Source organism: Epinephelus moara, chromosome 9 (genome assembly GCF_006386435.1).
Source record: "Epinephelus moara isolate mb chromosome 9, YSFRI_EMoa_1.0, whole genome shotgun sequence".
Classification (NCBI taxonomy): Eukaryota; Metazoa; Chordata; class Actinopteri; order Perciformes; family Serranidae; genus Epinephelus; species Epinephelus moara.
Window position 1 is genome coordinate 19,540,408 of NC_065514.1, and position 25,854 is coordinate 19,566,261.

The window sequence follows — 25,854 nt, forward strand, 5'->3', positions numbered from 1 at the left end:
TAACTGTTAGTGTTTCTTATACAGTGGATGTGCTTTATGACGTGTTGTTGTATTGTGTTGTGTAGCATGAATGTATGTTTAGTATTGTCACTATGTACCTGTGTAGACCCTATGGAGAATAGCTGCTGCAATGCAAAAGTTAATGGGGATCTTAATAAACAAACAAAGATCTCACATAAACAATATGCGTTTATGCTATTATTCTGCTCACATTTTGGAGTATTTAAAGGGATAGTACACCCCAGAATCAAAAAATTTATTTTTTCCTCTTAACCTGTAATTTTATTTTTCAGTCTACATTGTTTGTGTGTGGGTTGCACAGTGTTGGAGATACCGACTGTGGAGATGTCTGCCTTCTCTTCTGGATCCAGATGGCATTCAAATTGTGGTGCTCAAAGCGCCAAGAAAAAAACACATTTGAGAAACTGAACGAGAAACAGCAATGTCTCTTTCCAGGAATCATGAGACAATAACATAGACCTTGTTGTGAGCAGTTACAGCCTGCCAACTGCATCACTGCACAGATGGAAACATGCATCTACTGCTAACTTACCCAGCACCACTGAGCTAGCTAATGATACTGCTCAGCTGAGAAGCACAAACCTCTTGTCCATGTGTAGATGCATGGTTCTGTCTGTGTGGTGATATTGTTGGCGGTGTTTGGTTGAGAGAAAATAGGTACTACGTACCGTAAAGCTACTCACAGCAAGGTGTGTGGATTATCTTATCATTTGGCACTTTGAGCACCACAAGCCGAGTGCCATCTAGTTCCTTTATATTCAAGAGAAGGCAGACATCTCTACAGCCAATGTCTCCAACGCTGCAACTCACACCAAAACAATCTAGACTGACAAATAGCACTACAGGTAAGGGGAAAATATGTGGTTGTGATTTTGGGGTGAACTGTCACTTTAAGACTTTTGAAGCCTACATTTTTTGACACGTCTCTGAAAAGTAAAAAGAAAAACAGAGTCAGGCCAAGTATGATGCCTTGTCAAAATGCACATTGCTGTCAGTGTAACAGCTGAAGATAAGCATCAGATTTGTCAGACAAGCACTTTGTTGGCACAAACACCACACACTTGCACATTCACCCAATTAAGATTCTGACAGATTTAATAGTGATGATTATTTGTCATCAATTAACTGCCCACTAAATCAATATATAACACAGCGAATAAAATGGCACTGGACACAAATGCTTTACTTGCTTGCATTTCTTGAAACCTTTATTCAACACATCAAAATGGTAAAATATTAGACTCTTGTACAGACAATAATTTAAATAAATACAATGATTAATTATCATTAACAAACGCAACAAGCAGTATCATCAAAGAAAGGCCCACGGCTTCTTGACTTCTTCTGGAGTATTTGACATTTCTCTATCGATTACAGGGGAGGTTATGCTTAAATAAATGCGTTAATAAGTAAAGAAGCAAACAGCGAACAGTTGAAGATTATTTTCATTTGGCATCATCACAGTCAGTGAAAACTTGTCATTGTACAATCATTTCTGCAAAGTGCTTTGTGACAGTATGCCTCACTAGAAAGGTTGTCATGTTTTGAATTCTTCTTCAGATTTTGATGCCCGCAGGTTTTCTCTCATCATTTGGAGGAGCAGTTTTAAAAGACCCAAAGGCATCCCTATATCATCGTCAGAAATAAATCTCTATGGCACTACATCAGGATGCTCGACATGGTCTTTGATAGATATTGTTGTGACTTTACATTGCACTGTATAACTGTTTAAATACCATGTTGTAAATAATACAAAACCAGTTTACGCAGCACAATGCAAATAAAATATTTAAACTCACCCAACTTTAAGCAGCGTTGAGCGTTATCTCAACTACAAAATTAAATTATTAACAGAAGAAGAATTTCGAACCTCTGCGTATCCAGAGGTTTGCTGGGTACAGTAGTAAGGCAGTCAGCACAGCCGATAACATTTTTAAAAATCGTCACGGTGAAAAACGTTGCTACAAGAGTGAGTTTCAGTCCATTGTCTTTGTCTGTTGTCGTCATCACAGTGTGAATTATTCCAGCTTCCAGCATCCTTTCCAATTATAAAGTCTGCCTCCACTCATATGCAGTACATCAGAGTCCACATATTTCTAAAGCAAGCCATCTTGTTCAAAAACGGAGGGCAGGAGGGAGAAGTCGAAGGGCACAAACTTGACACCGTTCCCATGGTAGAATTTGTTCTGGAACTCCACCCTGAAGACAAATGTTCAAGCGAGTAAGGGCACAGGAAACTGAATAAAGCAGAGCTCAGTACATTGAAAAAATAATCTGATGTCACTACATTGTTAACTCAATGTCTCTGTCTTAAAGGCCCAGACACACCAAACCGACATCAAAGAACTAGTGGCGATGACAGCTGGCTGTTTCCTTGTCACACATCACCTTTGTCTCAGTCAAAAAGTTGCACTTGAACACACCGCAAACACTACAACAAATGGCCAACTAGCCCATACGCTCTGTGCCTGAGTGAGAGGAACTACTTCTCCATACCAGCACGTGGCGGTTGTCTGTATGCATCATTAAAAAAAGGAAACGCGACAACACCAACAGGATGGATTCAAGGCACTAGTTAGCCAGTTACCATGATAACACAATTGATGTTGAAAGAGCAAAGGATATTTACCGTACGCTAGTGACCAATTATGCAGTTTCTGTTTTTGCTTAAGAGCTAAATGGCTAAAAAAAGTATATTTAAACTCATAAGTTTCTTTTGATCTCACACACTCTTGACTTCAGTTGTTTCTCTTCTCATGCACTGAGCTGAGCTGCCAATCAGAGAGATTTCACTCACTGACAGGCTGTGTCAGCTCCAACACCGATTGAATACACTGAATCGGCCAAAAAACAGACAACAAGGGTCGACTAGTGCCAACGATGTGGGACACCCTGCAAAAACTAGGGCGACAGATGCTTACCGACAGCCTGACATTGACCAACGGCCGACCGTCAGCTTGGTGTATCAGGGCCCTAATGATGTTCCTAAAGATCCATTATTTAAGCATTAGCATCAGTTGAGACTCACCAGTGAAGTCGAAGAGCGTGGAGGAACGCTGATAAACCTTCCATGACCAGCAGGATGGAGACAGTGAGCATGGCGAAGAGGCCGAACACAGGGACCAACAACACCACCCCTACTCTTGTGGTGATCCTCAGACCCAGGCGCATCACCATGCCCCACAACACCTCTGAGAGCTCTGAAACAACACAAATAGACACACACAAACATGATCTCTTATTTAAGGTAAAGAAATGCAAAGTAGAAGTCAGCAGAAACAAAGACACACGGACAGCTCAGGGTGAACTACTTTTCGTGACTGCACTTACGGGCATGAGCCAAGCTGAGGGCCCAGAGACGCAGGTATGATGCAGTGTTGGAAATGCAGCCCAGGCAGTACTCTATGGTGTGAATGGTCTGGTACAGGAGCACATCCCCAAAGTCAAACTGCAAAACAGATTAGATCAAATAATAGATATGACATTACACTTAATTCATGATTAATTCACTTAATTCACATAATTCATTCATCCTGGTGTGTGTGACCTCTTTGGGAAGAGCTTCTCTGCTTGGCGTTTCATCGAGTCCCTCCTCTTCATCATCTTCATAGGATGGTGCTGTGGAATTGTCATCCTCACTCACACGCCTCACTCTCTCATAACCCTGAGGTGAGACATCAGTGTTGATTTTAGAAGTTTTGAAGTACTGACAAGTGACCAAACACTACTGAGGCTGAACATACAAACATATTTCAAAATGGTTGATCACACATACTCTGCGTCTACGCAGTCCTTTGCCTCCACGGTACAGCCAGTACAAGTAAAGAGGTTTTCCTAACAGCAGCACAGGAACTGACAGCATAGCTATCACAACTAAGAAAATCTGCAGCCCAGTCTGGAATCAAGACAAGACAACAAAAAATGCATTAACAAGCATCAAAATACATCCAGAGCTGATAAATAGATAATGTTTCAACACATACCTGTCCTGGGTAGAGAGGAGTGATATCCTTCCCCTGCATGACAAACATGTTAATGAAGTGGATGAGGATGCTGGGAGCCTGGCTGGAGTCTCGCGCACCAAACGCCAGCCACTTGTAGAGGATCATGAAGACCAGGTAGCCAAAGAGACAGAGCAGGAAGAGCAGCTCAGGAAGAAACAGCAGGTAGACGTTAAACTTCTGTCGGAAGTGCCTGAAGAGAGAGAACAAAGTATGGAAATAGAGAGGGAAAGGTTTTAATGACTAGACCCCAGATACTGCACCAGTTTCATTAGTGACAGCTATGATTAAAAAGCTGTCATCTTATTATTGGGAAAAAGCATTTTTATGGGATATGACACATGGGTACTTCATCATGTGTCCTATTTCATTGGCTTCTAGATAAGTTTCCTTAAAGAAAACCTTGTAATATCTCTCTTGAGATATTACTCCATGCTGTGGTTGCTGCATTGGACCTCCTTGTAAGACAGCTGCCTTAAAGGTATACAATGCAGGATATTCCTTAAAAACAATGTATAGAAGTGTGTGTGTGTGTATTTATCTGCAGAGACTCTGCCCTCTGCCTGTATTTTGTTCTTATTTTGCTGTGGCTGGGACGTTCCTGGGCACAGCGTGCAGGTGAGGTCTTATAAAAAGGTAGCGACCAGGTGTCAGACTATAAGCAGCACAAATCCAAGAGGAAGCTCCAAAAATTGCAGACACAGTGCCTAAAAAAATATAGCGAGGCAGAACACCATGTGGACAAAGCTGGGGTTCACTTCTGCTGGTGATACTGTTCACAAACAGTAGCTGATAATTCCTGCATAGTATACCTGTTAAAAAGGCTAAAACCGGAGTGCACTTTAGTTTTTAGCAAATGTTACTTAGAATGGAGTAAATCATTTTTGTTTGAGACCATGTTTTAGCTGCTAATTTGGTCCTCTACACTGTACAAATTAACTATTGATTAAAAAGCTAGTGTCTGAGCTGCCTTGAAAATCTTAGTTGACTGAATTTGAAAAGACAAGTTGAATCATTGCAAAATTATTAATACTTATCGTCTCAAATTCAGTCAACTTAACATTCAAAGGCAGTCCGGACACTAACATTTTTAAAGTCAAAACAAATACATTATTTTTACAGTGTAGTGAGTATTTATGGCAGCAGAAATTATTATTCAAAATAAACTACAGGTCTAGTGTGGCTCACTGAGTTATTTTTAGACACACAATGGTGGCATGGCTGTAGGGAGGGCTACTGAGACAACAAACATAGTAACATTACACCTGCTAAACATCAGCATGTTAACATGCTCATATTAGCTCATTCAAAAGCACGTGCCCCGTGCAGGGCGCTGTACGTCCTCATAACTTGGTGCAGGTGATGGCAGGAAACATCACGCTGATAGTAAAGAAGTAGGCTGAATTGGGTCTTCTTTTGATTTGGTCTTCATTTGAAATGTTACAAACATGGCTTCATCAGGTTTTTGCTCATATTAGCTGTTTTGGATAGGAAGTAGCTGGCTTTGGAAACACTGTGTGACTGTCTCTGCAGGGTGTCGGTCAGGACACGGGAGGCAGGTATGTCTTTCTCAGGATTTATTGCAGGAACTCTCACTAAAGGCTATGGGAACAGGCAGGTGTGGTTTTATGTTCAAGGACTTACGCTGAGGGAAACAATGCACATAAATCCACTCTACCAACTTAGTACTCGGTTCTGGAGAAAGTCCACACGACCGTCTTTGAGATCACAAATCAAACTAACTAGAGAGGGTCTTGTGCTCTGTCTGTCCTGATGATGGAGTGCCCCTCAGCCAATCAGGAATTAAAGATAAAAAATTAAATTTAGGGAATCATAACCTGGAATCTGCACCCTGAGCACATTTTGTACATTAGCATTTAGCTCGAATCACAGCTTTGCCTTATACAACCTCTCAGAGCTGCTAGCATGGCTGTTGTCTTGTTAATGGAGGTCTATGGCACAGACTGATTCAAATTTTCAGGGCCAATACACTTGCCAAATCAATAGAGTTCATTTTCATCCAGTAGAGCATCAGTGCTGGTTATTTAGTTTGTGTGTTTAGCCTTTCTGGCAGTTGTTAATACGTTTCTACGCTACCGAAAATAAATTTTATCTGTAAATGTTGCTGCCTGACACTGATGGATGCCCGTGCTGTAACTACACGCACAAAAGTGATGTGAGGTCACTGCCAGGGACGTATATCTCGAGCCACTCACAAGTGATTGAAGACACTCAGCACCACTCCAAAGCTCATGTGGATGACCCCGATAACAACCGACATCTTCATCTTGTAGGAGTTGAGGAAGGACAGCCGGTTCACTGCCATGTTCCATATCTGAGGGGATATTTAGAAAGCATCTTGGTGAAAATGATATGTAAACAAATTGATTATATCCTGACTGTAATGTCTGAGTGCATTTACTCACAGGGTCGATGCCAAATGGGTACGGTCCGCTGAAAACGCCGCTGATGTTAGGGTCTAACGTGAGCAAAGCATTTGTTTGGAGGGTTTTATTTCTGCAATGTGAAAAGATCAAGCATCAATTAGAAAAAAACATTAAAACACAATTATTTCTCTGAGTGTCGTTTTTTTGTGTGTAACTCACGTCCACTGCTGGTTGGTAAACATAGCCTTGACACTCCAGCCAGAGCCGAAAATGTTGAGCGACTTGGAGAAACAGTCGTTGTAAATCAGCCCCGTGTAGACAGAGAAAAGCCCCATCATCAGGATGATGTAACGTCCGTTGAAGAACGTCGCCCATATCTGAGATCAACAGAGCTATCAGCTAAAACTAATTTACAATCACCAGACTCTGCATTATGGATGAGAGGAACAACTCATTCCTACCTCATTACTGGATCGTTTCTTCTTCTGTTTTTTTTCCGTCAGCACCATCCACAAGGCAAAGAGACTCATTACCATCCCGTGCCCGAGGTCGCCAAACATCACAGCAAACAGAAAGGGGAAAGTGATGATGGTGTAGGGAGCTGTGGATGAGAAAAATGTCTTCAGTGTGCTTAGTCTAAACTTCTCCATAGCTGCACCCAATAAAAACACACTTTAAAGGAATACCTCACCCCCAAAATGATCATTTGTTTACCAATTACTCACCCTGTGTTGTGCTAAAATCGTGAAGAAAACATTGTTTTCTCGCATTCTTCCACAGTGAACAGAGAATCCATAAACAGAGAAAATTCTTGATAAATTAAAGTAAATGGGGGCCACGTTTATCAACAGCAAAACTTATCAAAACATCTGTTCACAAACTCTCACACAACTTGTGAAGTATAAGTCTTATCTATCCAGTCATATGCTCAGGACTTCCCAAACACATGCATTTTTACTGTATCCTTACAATTTAAAGCACTTCAGCATAAACAGTCTCAGGGATGACAAGGTTACAAAGTTTGGCTCCATTATAACTCAAAAGGTTCACCGACAAAACAACTGTCTTATGCTAAACACGTTTTCCAAACAAATATATCATGCTAATGTTATTGGAGGCTTGGAGGCATGTGAGAAAAAACAGTTTTATTTATGAATTCAAGGCAATGCAGAGTGAGTAACTGACACACATATGATCATTTTGGGAGTGAAGTATTCCTTTAAAGTTTAACCTTTACAAAACACAGTGTGAGTTCTTACCTGGGCTTACCTCGCGATAGTCCCCCACCCCATACGCCTCAACAATGCTCTGAAAGCCTGATGTGAACTTGTTGGTTCTTAACAGGGTGGGTGGAGTGTCAGTACTTGGGATGCGGTTCACAAAGGACGGTACGGTGGCATCGCCTTTTCTCTGTTTAAAAAAAACAAAAGTGTAAAATTCTAGAAACACTACTGTATCAATTAAAATACACACCGATGATTTTTAGAGCTCCATTAATTCAGTTGTGTGAAATTTTCCCGGGTTTGAGTGATCCTCTGACCAGAAAGTTTTTCTCAATTGTGAATTCTAGGTGAGAAATTTGATCCGAAAACAACCAAATCTGCAGCCTGGAGCAGAAGGAATTGCTGGCACACACTGGGCAGTGAGGGAAGAAAATGCTAAGCGATGCAAACAACAACAAATCAAATGATTCGGCCAACAATACAAAAAAAAACAAAAAAAAAAACATGACAGATGGAGGGGTTCAGGAGATGAAGTCATCCAAAAAGCTGACAGCCAGAATAATGTGAAAGAATTAAAAATGCATCTTAGTGATACAATTTAAGTAAATAACAGCTGATAAGCAAAGCCAATTCAATTCACAGGCCAAAGATGATTCATATAACGAGCTCGAGGGAGAAAAAAATGATTATCTTCTTATCCCTAGCTGCAAGATTGATGCTTTGGGTTTAGAGAGGCTGCAAACAAGTGTTCTGTCACCATTAATAGATAATCAATACTTCCTCTCACCGAGCCCTCCTCTAGCGCCCCGCGCAGGTTTGCCAGGTCACTGACAGGACACCACACCTCCGCGATCAGACACTTGTTGGTGACGTCGAAGCTGCAGAGGTTCAAGATATGGTAGATCGCCTTCATCTTTTTCACCTGCACGACCCAGGTGAAGGCCGACTCCGAGGCCTTCTGCAGAACCTGCCTCAGGTAGTCCTCAGTGCGGTGCAGCACCTGGACCAACACAACAGTTACTACCACCTCACTGAGAATGTGTTAAATGTTATGTGTCTCCATCAGCCTTACATTGTTAAGGTCTTGGATGCGTGTCCTCAAGCTGTCCAGCACATCTGCCCGCTCTTCGTCATTCTCAGGGTGAGGGTAAAGATGGCAGTGGTAACTGAGGACGACAGAGATGGACATGTGGGCTGATGATGAAGGAGAATACAACAAGGAGTTTAAAGATAAAGTCATGCAATGATGGCGTTCTCACCAATCGCAGATTTTTTGCACTTTCTGTCCGATCTGGTCTCCCCAGAAAGAGATGAGAAACACAACGCTTTTGCTGATCTCACCCTGAAACAACACACATCAGTTATTACATCATAAGTTATTACAAGTACAGCACAATAAAAAATCATAAAGTGATGAAATATGACTTTTACATGTATCGCTACCACAATACTTTCCCCTCTGCTGCCACACAAGTGGGATGTATCCAGTAGGTGCTAATTGGTAATGATTCAGTGCTATAAAAATATTCTATTTTCTTTGCCCTCTGTTTGGACTTGAGGGAGTTTTCTGTCTATAAAACACACCATATGAAATCACTTTCCTCTGACTCTCTTTGTTCTCCAGATCTTGTTTCTTGTCTCTCCCCTGTGTGTGTGTATCACTCACTTGAGTCGCAATGCTTATCAGAATGCACAGATGTGACCGGCTGTGTAGCATCATGTGAGATGATTTAACGCAAGCAATTGGTCTGTGAATCCACTAAATCGCTCTGTCAAAATTGAATAATTCTCAGTAATAAATCAATTATAGGTCTGGGTCCGGACAGGGCGGCGTCTGAGCCTGGACCGGGAGGATGGAGAGAGATGGCAGGTCAACAAGGGGGACACATTTTGGTCATTTTGCTAACAAGGGTAATGGCGTCCCTTTCTTTCCCTTTAAAAAAATGTCATCGTTAGTTTAATCATTTTATCATTTGTTTTATCACTGCAGCATAATTTTACTGAACTCCCAGCTAGATCCTGAAATTATCTCTCTATTATTTCCCTATTTTACTGTAACTATAAATATTCATTACTATATAAGTCACAACCAAAGTTGAAGTTTTGAAAAAACATCCTTATTTATTATGACTTTGGATCCAAAACTCAGCAAATTTGCTTCACCAGAACTGTGTGGGTGGGAGATGAGGCTCAACAGCATTGTACTGAATTCAAATCCGTTAATGAATCCACTTATTGAATCCAAATCTTTTTATTACATTTACCTTTTAACATTCACAAGTAACTAAACCAGCCAACACTTGTGTATGGGGCCAATGTGGGTGGTAACTGGGCTGAAGAATGGGCCCAACATGGGATTGTCCACAGGTTCCACATTGACCCCATGCCTATTGCCCACATAGGTGGGTTTATCCAAGTGAGCCCCATGGATGGGCCCATACCCACTTGGTTCCCAGGTAGCCATAGCATAACCCATGTGGGGTCCACTTGCATAAACCCACCTATGTGGGCAACTGACATGGAGTCAAAATGGAACCCGTGGACAATCCCATTTGGGGCGGCGGTAGCTCAGTCCATAGGGACTTGGGTTGGGAACAGGTGGATCACCAGCTGAAGTCCCCGTCCAGACCAAACATGGAGTGTGGACTGGTAGCTGGAGAGGTGTCAGTTTGCTTCCTGGGCACTGTCGCAGTACCCTTGAGCAAGGCACCAAACCCCCAACTGCTAGAGACGCCTGTCCATGGGCAGCCCCCTCACTCTGACATCTCTCCATTTCATGCATGTATGGGTTCTGTTTGTGTGTCTATTTCAGGCCTGTGTGTGTATGACAACAGCGTGACAGAATTTGAATCATTAAATTAAAAAGTATATCTTCCTCTTCTTTATATAGGGCCCATTTTTCAGCCTGTTTACCACCCACATAGACCCCACATTGAAATGTTGGAAATAACTAAAGCTGAAAGATGTCTAATTTAAACCTAAATATTTAAACTCATATGAAGTATCAATGTGGTTTGATCGGATTTACAGACACAACATAAGCCAACCATCCTCACAGCTATTCTAAGCTCTGATTGGTGCATGGAAATACGTGACATCACCTTTTTCCGTCTGTCAACTCAAAACCAGTGAATACAGCAAGATCAAACACACGACTGCAGAAATCTCTCATGTGAAATGATCAAAAGTTCCAACTTTTGCAGAAAATAGCATCCGTGTAGGACCCCACTGCTCAGAGTAAGAAGCTGATGGAGAACAAGGTTTTCAATGTTTTAAAAAACGAAACAAAAAGACAGCAACTCCTGTTTGATTTCAACAGGCAAGGCAAAAGTTAGAATATCTTTCTTGGCATCTATCAAGATGTCTGAATTAAATTTGACTCACAGTGTCGAGATCAGCGAGGTTTTCATCCACTTCTGCGTAGCTGAGGATGGTGTAACCCTTACACACTCTCCACAACATGCGCTCAAACGCCTCCACCTTCACCCGCTGGATGAGACCTGACACAAACCTACAGCAGGAAGAGATCAAATTAGTTTTAAGGTTTATTTCTTACTGACAGTGCGCATTAAGACGACCTGTTGTTTGGATGTAAATGACACGTATCGCAGCTCACCCCAGCTTGGCTCCGAGTCTTTGCATACCGGTGCATCCTGTCACCGAGTCTGTCTCCATGGTGGGGAATTCTTCATACTGGGGACCAAGAGCCTCATGCTAATTATAAAAGGGAACATGTTTCATTCATGACAGCTTACATTAACTGCTCCTTACATGGTCCGACACAAAGCTGATGTGGTGTTTGCACACGCTGGAATGTGATGTTTATTCTCACAAATGCCTGTCTCACAAAAGACACCATTGTTGCTCTTTGCTGTATCCCTTTTCTAAAACGGGAGCCCGGATGAGTCAGGTGCTGCTTGTAACAGCTGCACTGTGGCCGTGTCTTTAATTAAAGGCGGCTCTTGTTCCACCCGTCACCCAGGGAAACAAAACATGACAAGAAAACAAGACGCTACTGGCAAGGTGAGGGGAAGCATCTTGACTGTGATGCTAACAGGGTGGGACTGGAACAAAAAGCAGGGCGTGACAGACACACACTTACTCTGGAGCGGCTGTGTATGAAGGTCCGTGTGATCTTTAGCATGTGCGTGTACTCGGTGAGCTCCAGGAGGTTCCTCCGCAGCTTCTCTTTGTTTCGGGCCACTTCGCTGAGCTCCATCTCCAGCCGCTGAAGCTGCTCCTGCACATCAACACACAGTGAACATTAGCTTAAGTCTGCATTCAGCAACAAGATGACTCATTCAGTTAATTTAGGTAGCCGAGAATAAACAGTAAATATGACTCGCAGCAGGATACTGGCAAGGACAAAACTGGCATGGTCATTTTCACAGGGATCTCTTGACCTCACAGCTCAAGATACCTCAATGAAATGATCGATATCTTAGTGTCTTAATGTGGTATTTTGGAAGGATTTTCGACCATTTTTATCAATTCTGGTTCTTTTATCAAAGTTGTTTTATTCCTAAAATTGCTGCAAGACCTTATGAGACATAACTGAGTGTGGGAATGACCATCATTTACTTCCATCATTATGTTCTCACACACAGACACACTAAACGTTAAAAGTTTGAATAGGCAGCTACCCAAAACACAATGTTAATACATATTTTTGACTGGAAAACCTGACACAGTGTGCTGATTTGCATTTCAAATCAGGTTCTTAGCCTCTAAATGATGTGTATACCACTTATATGTGACATATACAGTCACATGCACAGATCCCCTGCCCCTCCTACAAAAAGACAAAAATGGGACTATGGTATGAAGCGGGGGAGTGGAACTTAAGATATAAAATTTTTATCACTGTCGATAAATAAAATGATTAATAGCAGGTGGACAAAGCCAGTGCATACATAGTTTAAACAAGTAAGATGTACAGAATTTTGCATCATCTATACAAAAGAGACGGCAGAGGAGATACCCGCACACAGATGCAAGTACACTGGACAGCCACAAAAAAGGTTCACAGGCTGAGATCACAGATAAAAGCCAAGGACTGAAACATTTGCTGCTGTTTTCATTCCCTTTTTTAAATTATTTTTTTTGCACTTTGAGCACATGTCTTTTTGTGTACTGATGTCCTAAATAATTTTACATTTTTTGCATTGATCTCGGCCTGTGAACCTTTTTTGTGGCTGTCCGGTGTAGTTGCATCTGTGTGCAGATATCTCCTCTGCTGTCCTTTCTTGGTTGTCTGTTGTACACGTGGGAACATGGGCCTTTCTGCACATGGGCAGCTCATACCTGCATCCAGAGGGAAGGGAGGTAACGCACTGATGGAGTGGACGATGATCTGGGTCCTATGTGATTGTGAGTGCTTTGCAGATCAGGGATGAGTTGACACAATTTGATAGGTTGGGTGTGAGTTTGCCAGCTAGATGCTTTATCATCCAGATTTATAATCATCCTCCACCATGTACAGTATGTAGGTGAGTCCTCAACTTGAATTTTGTAGCAGTGTGTCAGAAAAACAGTAAATATGATGATAAATGATGCAAGGATTGGCTACATGCTGAAATGAAAGTGAAAGTCTGATGTCAGCAATACAGAATTTTATTGTCTTATCTTCTACTACTGATACCTACAGGAAGACGCTAATAGCCAAAACCTGCACTGGGTTTACTGATGCAGAGTAGAGATCCCTAAGTTTCTAAAGATACCAAATGTGTCAGGCTTCATTTGGGGAAAAATCTATAATATTTCCATTTTCTGGATTGGTGCACTTATAAATAGATGCAAGAGCGGAAAGATGATATAATAGATATGCACGATACTGTCAGACAGTGTGAAATAATATATGATTTTTCCAACTGTAAAGTTACTTGAGGGGAAAATTAAAGACTTATGATGTGGAGGAGGCAACGTCACACCTGAGCTAGTTATCACAAACCTGTAAAATATTATCCTATAAAGAGAGAGCTATGTTCCATGTATCTAGGATACTAGCGTGCATATAGATATATTCAATTAAACACTTACCATGATCTCCAGGACTTGTCTGGGGGGAGGAGCCAGCGGGCTCTCATCCTCCTCTGGCACGGCTATGTTAGCCTTTTGAATCTCCCTCAGAAGGTATCCTGTCCACAACAAAAATGCTGATGGTTTATTTCATGGTAATTACTGCCGGAGTGTCAGAGCGAGCTGTCTGAATCTCTCTGAGGGACCATTTATACAGTCCCCGATGATATATTGTCCAGGTGTGTGCTCAAGGCTACACCCACACACACAACCGCCCCAGGTGCTCTCTCTTACCCAGAATCCTCTCCATCTCCTCGCATCTCTTGATTTCGCTGACGAAGCGCCGCTGGAATGAGCTGACACTCGGGTTGAGCTGAAACCAGAGGAGCATCACGGGTCAGGTGAGCTGCGAGTTACTGCATCAGTCGGTGCATGTGCAATAACAAGCATGGCGTCGTTACACAGTTTTAGATAGATAGATAGATAGATAGATATGGTCTTTACACTTTATAATCCAAGGGCGTAGTTTTTGTTTTAACACATATAAAAGGGAGGTTTGGCCATTTTCACAGGGGTCACTTGACCTCTCACCTCAAGATACCTCAATGAAAATGCATTCTAATGGCACCTATGAGTCTTACCTTCACAGACATGCCCACTTTTTGGTAATCCCATGCAGTTTGGGGCAAAAACCATGCAGTTTTTCTCAAACAGTACAAATGTGTTATTTCCGCCTATTCTAAAAATGGTGTATTTGAATATTTCTGCACACCGGCGTCCCTCAGCAGGATTGTAATTGCATAAATTGGTGATGGCCGGAAAGCTGAGACTCTTGTGGATACCATGTTTGATGATGTCAGCCCCCAGAGTAACTGTTTCACTGTGATGAGACAGTTTTTTTTTAAACAGACATCACTGTGTGAAATGACCTAATATGGCCTTATGAAATTTTACAGTCACAAACTAGAGGCATCTGGCATTCAAAGGATGTACGGCTTTCCTAGATCAGGGGGTCTACAGGTATCAGACAGTTAATTTCAATGCTTTTGAAGACTATTTCAAGACAGCTTTTAACCAAATTTAGGAAAGATTTTTGAAGAAATCATGTCTTACTTATTGAAGCACTGCAGGTAAAAAGTATACAGCCTATGTGGTCTTGTGCAGAGGTAGGTGTTATGTAGGAATATGGCTATTAGAGTGAGTTAAGTTGATCTACATTTTGCATGTTGATGACGTTAGCCCCCACAGTAACTATTTCACTGTTACGCAACCGTTTTGTTTTTTTAAACGAACATCACAGCCACAAACAAGAGGCATCTGGCATTCAGAAGATGTACAGCTTTCCAAGATATATTGACAATAAGGGGGTTTCTCAGCAGTTTCCAGAACAGATCGCTGAGAGATGCAATTCCTACAGAAATCTCCAAATCTGAAAAGTCTGTGATACCAAATCACAGCGAGTATTTATTTAATGGTGTTGCTCAAGATCTTAGTGTCTTAATGTGTATGTGTATTCTGGAGGGATGTTTTTCCACCATTTTTATAAATTCTGGTTCTTGTATCAAAGTTGTATTATTCCTAAAATTGCTGCAAGACCTTATGAGACATAACTGAGTATTTTTGACTCGAAAATTTTGACACACTGTGCTGATTTGCATTTCAAATCAGGTTTTTAGCTTAACTAATCACAGCATGTATTTTCTATGATGTTCCTCAAAGTCACTCACACACACACAGACGCACACACACTTAAACAGGGGGGTTTCATTTGTTGCATTCTGGGGAATTTTTCTGCACCACTTTCATGCTTTTACTGAGAAAGACAAAAGGTCTAAAGATTGAGGGGGATGTGTCCCCTGTGTCCCCCCCGGACATGTACACCTATGCGAAGTTACCTCATTCACCCCCTCCCCCAAACATGCATCCTCAGAGAAAAATGTAGAATTATTTTATCCCTATAATAAAGAGAGGCCTACTATAATAATACAACACACAGGCCCAAATGGCGGTTCCATGCAGATGGTACAATAGAAACATTCATTCAAACACTGAGTGTGCATCATCTGTATCTACTCACATCTCGGAACTCGACCAGTCCCAGCTCCCCGAGCTCACTGATGCAGTCATATTCAGAGCCGGACTGCAGGAACAATTGCGCCAAGCACATCTCCTCACTCCGAAACACCATCTTTTATCTGCCAGACAGATCTGCTCCGCCGCTTTATAATCTGTCTGTAGCCTACTGAAGCTGCACAACGAGCCGCTCACTACAGGCGACAACAGGACATCACAAACGCAACGAGTCGGTGCGCGGCTTTAAACCCCCCCTTAACCAATTAACATCCCCTGGAGGATTAATTATCGGCTATTAATACTATTGATGATTCTCAGAAGGGACATTTTTCTCACTCTGGGTGTCGCACCGTTTTGTCTCCCCCTCACCTCCAAAGCAGCCAGATTAAATAACCATAATGAAAACAAAGGCAGAAACCTCCCTAATGCACCTTTTGCATCGAGCGATCCTGGAGAAAGGCGTCATCCTGAGGGCGCTTTACCTCCAACACCTGTCATTACGGCGCAAAAACACGGCGACGGCGCGACGCTGGCGGCAAAGAGACACGAGCAACAGGCAACCTGAAATATAAATCAGCAACCCGCCATGGAGACAAACGGGGCTGAGGGCAACACGGCCCGTTATAAAAAGCCTCAGTCAGAAATAGGCTACGGCCTTTATTCCCGCTACGTCGCCCGGCAATTGACACAGATTGCGTCTCCGGGTTGCCAGGTATGGCAGCATCCTCTAAAATAATCGCTGTTTCTTTAGTTTGTAAAGGAGAGGTGTTAAAATAGGGTTGATTTGAATGTTAACAGCCTGATTACAATACAGACAACTAAATTATATCTGTCTAAGTTTTATCTTCCTTTTGTTTGGTATGCATTTTTAATTTATCTTGCTATTTGGGATCAGAAGGACCCATTAAGTGTAAAAAACTAAACATTGTCAACGATAATTAAGTCCCAATGTCCTCAAACGAGACAACAGTGAAGTCTGAATGTCCTCAAATGAGATGACAATAAAGTCCCAATGTCCTTGAATGAGACAGTAATATAGTCTCAATGTCAAACAAGTAGCCTACCTCCTAATGAGCAGTGTCTTAGCTTGTTACTAGTGCTAAAATTGGTCAAATTTGTTGCCATATCAAACAACAAACATTATTAATCATAAATTTTTGTGTCGGGATTGACCGCAGACTGACTTGGCAGAGATGGCTGCCATCTTGTTTTTACATGGATTAGTGTATTGTGCTCTTAGTACCACTGGATGACACAAAAAAAGGTGTCTACAAACAGTCCCGATGTCCTTAAATGGGCAACAATGAAGTCTGAATGTCCTCAAATGAGACAATAATGTAGTCTCAACGTCAAAGAAGTAGCCTACCTCTAAATTAACAATGTCTTAGCTTGTTATTGTTGATAAAATTGGTCAAATTTTGTATGGCATATCAAACTACAAACATTATTAATCATAAATAAACAAGTTTCAACCATAAAATGTGATCAGGGTTTGGACCTTGTCCATTTTTGTGTCGGGATCGACTGCAGACTGATTTAGCAGAGATGGCTGCCATCTTGTTTTTACATGGATTAGTGTATTGTGCTCTTGCTACCACTGGCTGACACAAAAAAGTGTCCATGACTGGGGACAACAGGTTTAAGTTAAGTAGAATGGAGTATAAGGTCAAGTAAACCCAAAATGTGATGTCCTCATATGCGTACAAAGGGTCCCAGGAGGATATGTTTAAAGCCTAAATTTGCCTTACACTAATGTGTCTGCACATAGAGTTTGTATTCAGAAAAATCAACTTAAATACAGTCTACTTGAATGCAGCTCACGCAAAAAGGTTTATGAGATGACAAATATATTAACAATAAATAATAATTAATATACACAATTAACTTGTATATTCCAATGTGATAAAATGAAAATTTTGAAGACATATTCATCCCTGAAACTTTGAAACTATACATTTTGTATCATAATTTTATCAGCTTACCTTCCCTTTAATACTCATTATGTTTGGATAATATGTTAACAATAATAGGAATAAAACATGAGCATGGCCCTTTGCCTGGTGGATCAGATTTGGTCTAGTCAGGACCACATATATTATGCTGATTAAGAATTATGTATCATATGTTTATATGAATATTTCCTTTAAGTACCACTGCAATCATTACAACCATTAACTATAATTATAATTTTATTTTCCTAAACTTTATGCTGTTACTTGTTTTCGCCCACTCAGCTCTGTACATACTCCTATTTAATGCACATTTGTGTGTACGTGTATGCGTGTGAGTTTGTGTGTGTGTCAGCATGTGTTTGACTGTTTTATGTATTACATCATTTGTGGAGATGTGTGTGTATGTACTGTATATGTGTAAATGTTATGGTATTTATCTGGGGGAATCTTTGAACATGCTAATGGCAAGTCTGAGTTGGTGGCCAGAGGGAGACGTAGCCATGACTACTTGAACCCCAGATATGTATAGGTCTATGTGTCCCGTGCTGTGTGTTGCTATATGTTGCAGTTATTTGTCAAGAGCCAAAGTATAAAATGTAGGTATAAACATGTTGGGTAATTTGTCTCCATTTAAACTATGCTCGTAAATGACACATTTTAAGGGGGTTAATGAACAAACCTGGCAACCCGCGCATCTTCTCGCTCTGTTCCATCACTGAAAGCGGGCCGACCATCTGCTCCTCTTTGTGTGCGAAATCCTTTATTTAGGCTCTTTCAGTATGATGTGTTGATTGTGGCGTTTTCAGAACAATTTTCCCGTTTGATAAATCATAACTGGATGTTTTTAATAAACCTGCAGATTACAGACACGAGCATCTGTCTGATGACACGCTGACTACATGGCGTCACGTGCTTTAGGAGCATGCATACCGGCACTGGGCCCACATGACTCAACACAAATGTTACTCAGGATTAGAGGAATCTGGGTGATGATGTTCATTTAATTTTCTTAAAATCAGGCGTTTAGCAGCAGCATGTTCATACTCAGTGTCCAAACTGGTACCAAAACCACTCATCTCTGCCGTTTCAATCCTGCAAGCAGAGACAATGGGCCCCTGGGCAAAGACATGCAAAAGCCCCCACCATCTCTCTGACAAAGGAACAAGACAAACTATTGCTTTGCATCTCTGTGGAGCCAGCATGCATCTCTCTGAGGTCATTTCTCCTTGCATCTCATTCTCGTTGAGTGTGTTCATGGTCAATAAATATAACAGTAATTTAAGTGAGACTTTGAAGAAGGACAGGACGGCCCCTGACACTTTGGGCCCTTGGGCCTGTGCCCAATAGGCCTGATAAGTAATCCATGCTCACATATATCAGGAAAATAGTCCTTATGTGATATGGTTAAAATCCCTCACTCCAAAATATATCAATAAAAACACATACATTAACTCATTCATTTTTATTATCCTGTTGGGGGGGTGGCACAGGTTCTTGCCTATCCCAGCTGATGTTGGGCGAGAGGCAGGGTACACCCCGAACAGGTCACCAGACTATCACAGGGCTGACACATAGAGACAACCATTCACACTCACATTCACACCTACGGAGAATTTAGAGTCACCAATTAACCTGCATGTCTTTGGACTGTGGGAGGAAGCTGGAGTATCCAGAGAAAACCCATGCTCGACACTGTACCACCATGCCGCCCCACAAAAATCAACTGCCGTCTGAAATAATAACTAGCAAATGCTATTATAAGCCACCAGAATTTTAAATATTCACAATAGTGGCAGAGGCGTTTGTTTCAATGTTTCAAGCATCTCTTATGTCCCCCACCACCTTCATACATAAATACATCAGGAGCATGACAGTGGTCTACGTCAAGAACTATAGTGGCACTATTTAAGGTTGCCGGTTCCCTCAGCTGCTCTCTGGTCAGACTGGGATTGTACTGGGTAGCCTCCAGGTGTGTGTGTGTGGAACCTGAAACCACCTGGAATCTTCTCCTTCATTTGTATAAAAGCTAGGAGAGCTCTCTCATTTGTGTTTTCCTCAACTGACATTTACATACTGGTGCTGTTTGTCTGCATCAAAATGTTGTTAAACACTGTGCTGGATTTTTGGTTCTTTCACGTCAATGGAACAAATTTTGTCAACAGTTCAGGGTGTTTACAGAGTTTTCCAGAAACACACATTAACTCAGGGTGTCTACAGGTATCAGACACTTAAATTTAATGCTTTTTAAGACTTTTTCAAGATGATTTTTTTTTAAATAAATTTAAGACAGAGTTTTGGATGAATAATCTTTTCTCTTATTCAAGCATAGTTTTAAGTCCTCAGACTCTGGGCCAGTCTGTTGAGCTCCTGCGACAGCGCTGTAACTGTATCCAGGATCCGCTGCTTGTCCTTCTCCTCCAACCGAGCTTCACATCGCTGAGCGAATTTATCAGGATGCCACAGCGCTTGCTGCTTCCGGAGCATTTTACGAAACACCGGCACGTCTTTCCTGTCCACGCCGTGCAGCATCACATCCAGCATCTCCTCTACTGTACCTCGTGGAGCCGGCCAGGGGATGTCGCTGTAGCTCAGCTTTGTGCCACCTGATGAAGAGGCACCAGCAAAAGTAGCCGCACACCTCTCGTCGTACCTGCGCTTCTTACCCTGCCGAGTCTCTTCCTCTTTACGTGCTGCCCGGGCCAGATACTCTTCATGTTCCCTCTGCAGCTTCTCATGCAGCTCCTTGTTGCTTTTCTCCTCCTGCTCTCTCTCTTGTCTACTCTTCCTTTTTCTATGCCCAGAAGACGACGACGCCAGTCTTTGAGCCTCAGCATGCTTTTTATCAAAGTATTCTTTTCTAATACGGTCAGCCCAGTCCCCGAAGTCTTCCTCGTCATCGTCCACAGGGAGAAAATCATCAGCTGTCAAACAAATACAGCAGTGTTACTATGAAGTTTAAAGTCAAACTTAAATTCAGACGTAGAGGATGAGTTTAAATTTACCATCGTATACTCCAAAGGTTTCAAAGAATTCATCCTCGCATTCATCAAACAGCTTTTCCATCCACTCCTTCTCAGTGTCTCTCTCAGATGGACGGCTCATGTTCTCTGCAGTCTGTGAAGAACACAAAGAAATTGTGTGTCAACGTGATCCAACACCTGACCAAACTGTGCTCTGCTGACAATCACACACTTCATTTGTTCTACACAGAATCAACCCTGAAAGACAGCCAGCACTAAAATACAGATAGAAAAGACCTACTCTTAAATTGATCTGTCTTTTAATGGTAATACTTAGAACATGTTCACTGGCATGTCTGCACTGGACTTTATTGTCACTTATCTGTGTCTGTGACAAGTTAAAATCAGCTGACTCTATCAGACATAATGGAATTTCAGTCCGCCTGTGGTTACTGCTCTACACAGACTAACCTCTACTAACTCCTACACACTCTGTGCTGCGGTTACAGCTTTTAAAAGTAATAACACTGTATAAATGCTGTGGGATTATAATTATAAGTGGTGTAATATCTGGTTTAAAGTTGAAAAGATTCATTTATTAGTCAAATGACGGAAAAATAATCTGCAAGTATTATGATAACTGATTGACAATTCAGTAGTTTTTATGCAAAAATAAAAAACATTCCCTTGTTACAGCTTTTCACTTCTTCTCACAAATAATTATTGTTTTCACTATGAATGAATCTTCTGATAATCTCCTCAACTGAGCGATCTAACTGGATGCATTACATTATATTCACACATATTCGTCACCATGTGCACTATTGGACATTCAGTCGATATTTTGCACGTTCTATTCTCTTTGTTTCAAACACTGCAGAGCTCCTGTCATTTTAAAACAGATTTATCTTACATTATCATTGTTATTGTAAATTTCTATTTTATATTTCTGAGTCTTGGCGTTTTCATTACTCGTTTACTTTTGTCTTACTATATTTATTGCAACTGTTATGGACAGAAATACCAAAGCAAAATGTGTGGCAGTAAACTTCACTCTGATTAGTCACTTTGTCTGGAAATCAGAAAGTGGGAATAAATACATAAATAAAGTTAGGTCCAGTTTCCAAGAATCCAAGATAATGTCCTCTGATCATGGATGGATTATTGAAAAGGTCTAAGCACAGGCCCAGGGGCCAAAGGTTTCGGGGGCCCCTGGCGTTCATATGTGAAATGTCATGGAAAAAGGCACGAAAACTGCCAAATGTCCACAGCAAGGGACAAAACAACGGGTGAAAATGTCCAGAGAGAGACACAAAATGACCACAATGACATATTGGGGTGTGTTTATCCTTTACTGTCTACATCTTTCCATGCCTTAAATATATTGTATTATTTCACCAACAGCCAAAAACCCAAAAATATATAGTTTACAGTGACTATAAGAAGAAAGACAAGATGTAACAATAATCAATTACCAAAACAGTTCCTGATTATTTTCCAATGCACTGACCTGTTTAATCAGTAAATTGTTTTATAAATTATAGGAATGCACAATAATATCGGCACATCATCAGTATCGACCAATGCTAGCATTAAAATGAAATATCAAAATCAGCCAACATGCTTTTTCTTATTTAGCACAATGAATGAATATTGCATACATTGAAAAGCATTGTATTTCATGTCTCCATCTGCTAGTGGGCCATCATGCATAATATGATATTAATTCCACTACAGAATAGACTTGATGATCACTAAAACTAGGCAGGGAAAAAGTGGATATATCTCTATCAGTATCGGTTATCGGTTATCGGTATTGGATATTGGCAAAAAATCCAGTATTGTGCATCCCTAATAAATTGCCAGTAAGAATATTCTGACAAACACACTGGACTACAATGAAAATTACCATTAGTTACAGCCCTACAGTTTTTAAAAACAGCTGTGAAAATACAGTATATAACCCTAACATAGATCTTTATGTACGTGTGTTACCTACCTCTGTTTGTTTGCTCCAGTTCAGCAGGTCTTGAGGTGTAACTCCAGCTCTGTTTGATGCATTCAAAGCCTCTGGGCAGCTCTTTTTCAGAGGCACAACCAGGTCATCATACGCTGAAGGAAACAAAAACAAAAGTCAAGTCATGACTGTTAACATGCAAAACTAAACAATACATTCTCTCCCCGGCCTCCTCACCTGTCTTCCCGTGTTTCAAAGCCCTGTTGACTGCAACGTGTAACGCCGTGTCCCCTTTACGGTCCCTCTGGAGAACATCGGCTCCGTGTTTCAGCAGCAGCCGCAGCACGGCGTCGTCTCCCAGGCAGCAGGCCAGGTGCAGCGGGCTCCTCTCCCTCTTGCCCTGGGAGAAGTTCACATCCAGGTCCCGGTGCTTCCGCAGGTACGACTTCAGCCTCAGCACGCTGCCTTCCTCCACGTATTTCCACACCCGCTTCTGTTTGCGTGACACCATGCGGACTGAAAACGAACCAGACTGTGAAACAAAGGAGGTTAATTTGATTTATCTCTACGGCTAGTTTGTGTTAGCTTTGTTAGCCTTAGCATCGGCTAATCCGGTCCGTCTTCTTAATAAGTCCGAAGCTAGCATTAGCTCGGACACCAACGTTCCGGGAACAGAATGGTTCCGGTGTTGTCACTAGGTGTCAGTGTTGACCATCTTTCTAAATCAGCCATTAATATATAAAGTAAACCTTTTATTGACTCAGCAGCACACTGAAATGCTACTTGTATTTCTTCCTTCCCTCTATGATGGAAAAAAGCCCAAATTACATACTATGTAAGGACAGAAAACCAGAAGAGTGATATTCTTCATACTTCCAGGATGTGGTTGCCATCTTCCACATGGCTAATTACTCAGTATTCAAAAGCCATGCTTGCCGTCTTTGGGTTTCTGTGTCTCAGCCTCCTTTTACATGCCACCTGCCAGGGAGATGTTATGTAAGAGGTTATCTGTGTGCTTCTGTGTGTGGGTGTGTACACCAGTGGTTAAAAATTGTTCCAATTAGCCCTTTTTTTTCTGAAAATGTGCTCTGGTAACTCAAATTTACATGATGTTGTACCTTTATTTTAAAATTCTGGGTCATTTGAAAAGGAACTCCCACACACTGCTCTTGCTCGGCTTCACAAACTACTAGTGACACTAACGTTTCAGTCCTCCTGGACCTTCGTCAAGAGTGTTTAACACCATTATTTCCAACATTGAGCTTAAACAGAAACTGCCCCACCCATTTCACAGGTGTGCACAGGTGTGGGGGAATTAATCAGCTGCGGATGTGTCTCTCAATAATTGACAACAGCCTGTGCACCAAACAAACGAGCAAGGGAACAAGAAATCCACAGTAAACACCTAGAACACTTAAGCTCCTTACACAATAAAGGCTATTTACAAAAATGTTGATCTTATAAATGACCAGCCTATTTAACAGTTTCTATTTAAGCTCAGTGTTGGAAATAATGTCATTGAACGCTCTTGACGAAGATCCAGGAGGACTGAAACATTAGTCTTACTAAAATTGTGAAGCTGAGTAAGCGCAGTGTGCAGGATTTTCTGTTCAAAGTCTCAATTGATTCTTTCCAACGCACCTGCATCTGAGACAGTTGGATGTGCAAATACCTTTCTTTTAGGCTTTCTTTTATTCTGTTATGACTCAGTGTACGGGGGTGTAGTAAAAGAACTGTTACAGCTGCCTATGTATCTCCTATATGACTACAAATGTCTTACTATAGACTAGAGGATTAGTTCTTAACCAGGCATCCAGGAACCCCCAGGAGCCATCTAAGGATTAACAGGAGTGCCCAGAAAAATGGAGAATATTTTATTTTCACTATCTGATTCACTGTAGAAGTGAGCCCAATGTGAGTAAGCATCATAAGAGTGAGTTCCACTTGTTTCACTTCCTCTCCATGGTTATTTTGTCATCTGCAGCTGACAGCCATAGAATTTTGGTCATAATCATATCTAACAACCATGTACCACGGCTTGCTGAATGGTTTGGTGAGATGACGTGATGTGATGACATGAAATGCTACAGCCTTAACAGTCACCAGATCTCAACCCAGTTAAAAACCTATGGAAGACAATGCTCTCCACCACCTTCTTCATAACATCAAAATATGTAGTTTAAACTTCCATGTTCAAGTCTGTTTAGTGACGTCTGTGACTCAGATGTTGTTGTATATAATAAATAAGAGAGTTGTGTTCATCCTCCAGTACAGCAGAGAGATTACAGAGAGATTCATTTTTGGTTATTTAAAGCAGAATATTTTGATGTCTCACAACATGTCTTAATGGAATCTTTAAGAAATTAAGGTTGCGATTTTTCATTTGGTCCATATTAAGTCTTAAGAGCGACAATCTACGGCACTAACGATAGTGAGAATCTGTGTGTGGCTGCAGATTGTTGTTACAGAGACCCTCTAGATCAGGCTGCAATAACAGATGACGACTGGCAGCATGTTTTTATCGTGAACACAGAAAATGTGCTTAATGTTAAATCACCACTGCAGTTTAATATGTTGTCAGACTAAAGCTACAGTTATCAGTGAAAACTGTGCTGTGGTGTTAGTGTTATGTAATTTCGTGCTTGCACGTGCAGCTATGTTTTACCTGTGATGCTTAAGTCAGTGCAGCTGAGCCTCTGAACTGGCTCAGTCCTGCTGCAGATGACAGTGCATCCATTTAGGCCCGAGGGAGGGCAGGCTGCACAATGTAGAGGATAGAGGAGGGAATGAAGGGACACCTTTGTGCCCTGTGAAGAGGATGATCTTCTCTGAGACTCACATAACCCAAGATCCGGAGTCACCCAAAGCTTGGGCACTTCCGCTCCTTTCTGCTGTCGGAAACGACGTGTCCCCACTAATGATGGCTGTCTTGTGTGAACGCCTTTGAAATGTCTGCCATCTCAGGAGAGACAGAGTGAGGGCAGAGAGCGAGGGAGAAAGAGACATCTGATTTGTCACCTCAGGTGTTTGAGTCACATGTTTGCCACTATGTGCTTTATTGTCCCTTTTTCTTATAGCTCCCCTTTGTCTCACACGCTCATGTAGAAGAAAATCAAGCACCCTCGTCCTCCAAGACCTCAGAGGGAAGGTTTTAGGGCCCTAAAAGCAGAGAGATGCCTCTGAAAGACAGGATATCCCTGTCAGGAACCCCTACCTTGCATTTCCTGCCTGGCCTACTGAGTCTTATCCTGTCTGTGAGGTC

At 41.6% G+C, this 25,854-nt stretch overlaps 2 protein-coding genes across 3 annotated transcripts; both read right to left on the minus strand.

Annotated features, from left to right (window-relative positions):
• Nucleotides 1-1,208: 1,208 nt before the first annotated feature.
• Nucleotides 1,209-16,406, minus strand: atp6v0a2a (ATPase H+ transporting V0 subunit a2a). 2 transcript variants are annotated; one of them, XM_050052763.1, is made up of 20 exons: nt 15,728-16,406; nt 13,945-14,023; nt 13,672-13,769; nt 11,735-11,872; nt 11,249-11,325; nt 11,017-11,143; nt 8,892-8,974; nt 8,705-8,798; nt 8,420-8,632; nt 7,669-7,819; nt 6,871-7,010; nt 6,629-6,786; nt 6,449-6,539; nt 6,239-6,357; nt 4,005-4,215; nt 3,797-3,916; nt 3,569-3,685; nt 3,352-3,469; nt 3,050-3,221; nt 1,209-2,220 (listed from the first exon to the last, which is right to left on the minus strand). In XM_050052763.1, the coding sequence occupies exons 1-20, from the start codon at nt 15,836-15,838 to the stop codon at nt 2,118-2,120; spliced, it is 2,520 nt and encodes an 839-aa protein (XP_049908720.1). In that variant the 5' UTR covers nt 15,839-16,406; the 3' UTR covers nt 1,209-2,117. The 2 variants fall into 2 exon arrangements, with proteins under 2 accessions (XP_049908720.1, XP_049908719.1); XM_050052762.1 differs by having other exon boundaries at nt 11,249-11,346.
• Nucleotides 16,407-18,586: 2,180 nt separating this feature from the next.
• nfkbil1 (nuclear factor of kappa light polypeptide gene enhancer in B-cells inhibitor-like 1) lies at nt 18,587-23,212 on the minus strand. The gene is made up of 4 exons (XM_050052780.1): nt 22,830-23,212; nt 22,635-22,747; nt 20,678-20,789; nt 18,587-20,596 (listed from the first exon to the last, which is right to left on the minus strand). The coding sequence occupies exons 1-4, from the start codon at nt 23,101-23,103 to the stop codon at nt 20,007-20,009; spliced, it is 1,089 nt and encodes a 362-aa protein (XP_049908737.1). The 5' UTR covers nt 23,104-23,212; the 3' UTR covers nt 18,587-20,006.
• Nucleotides 23,213-25,854: the final 2,642 nt, after the last annotated feature.

What these genes read in the sequence shown, in the direction of transcription:
- atp6v0a2a (XM_050052762.1), bottom strand. Translation starts at nt 15,838, where the DNA reads ATGGTGTTTCGGAGTGAGGAGATGTGCTTGGCGCAATTGTTCCTGCAG. An exon ending in ACCTCGCTGATCTCGACACT is followed by an intron (nt 8,975 to 11,016) that starts GTGAGTCAAATT and finishes GTGTTGTTTCAG; the next exon opens with GGTGAGATCAGCAAAAGCGT. An exon ending in GGGCGCTAGAGGAGGGCTCG is followed by an intron (nt 7,820 to 8,419) that starts GTGAGAGGAAGT and finishes TTTTTTAAACAG; the next exon opens with AGAAAAGGCGATGCCACCGT.
- nfkbil1 (XM_050052780.1), bottom strand. Translation starts at nt 23,103, where the DNA reads ATGGTGTCACGCAAACAGAAGCGGGTGTGGAAATACGTGGAGGAAGGC. An exon ending in TTTGAAACACGGGAAGACAG is followed by an intron (nt 22,748 to 22,829) that starts GTGAGGAGGCCG and finishes TGTTTCCTTCAG; the next exon opens with CGTATGATGACCTGGTTGTG. An exon ending in AACCTTTGGAGTATACGATG is followed by an intron (nt 20,597 to 20,677) that starts GTAAATTTAAAC and finishes TTTGTTTGACAG; the next exon opens with CTGATGATTTTCTCCCTGTG.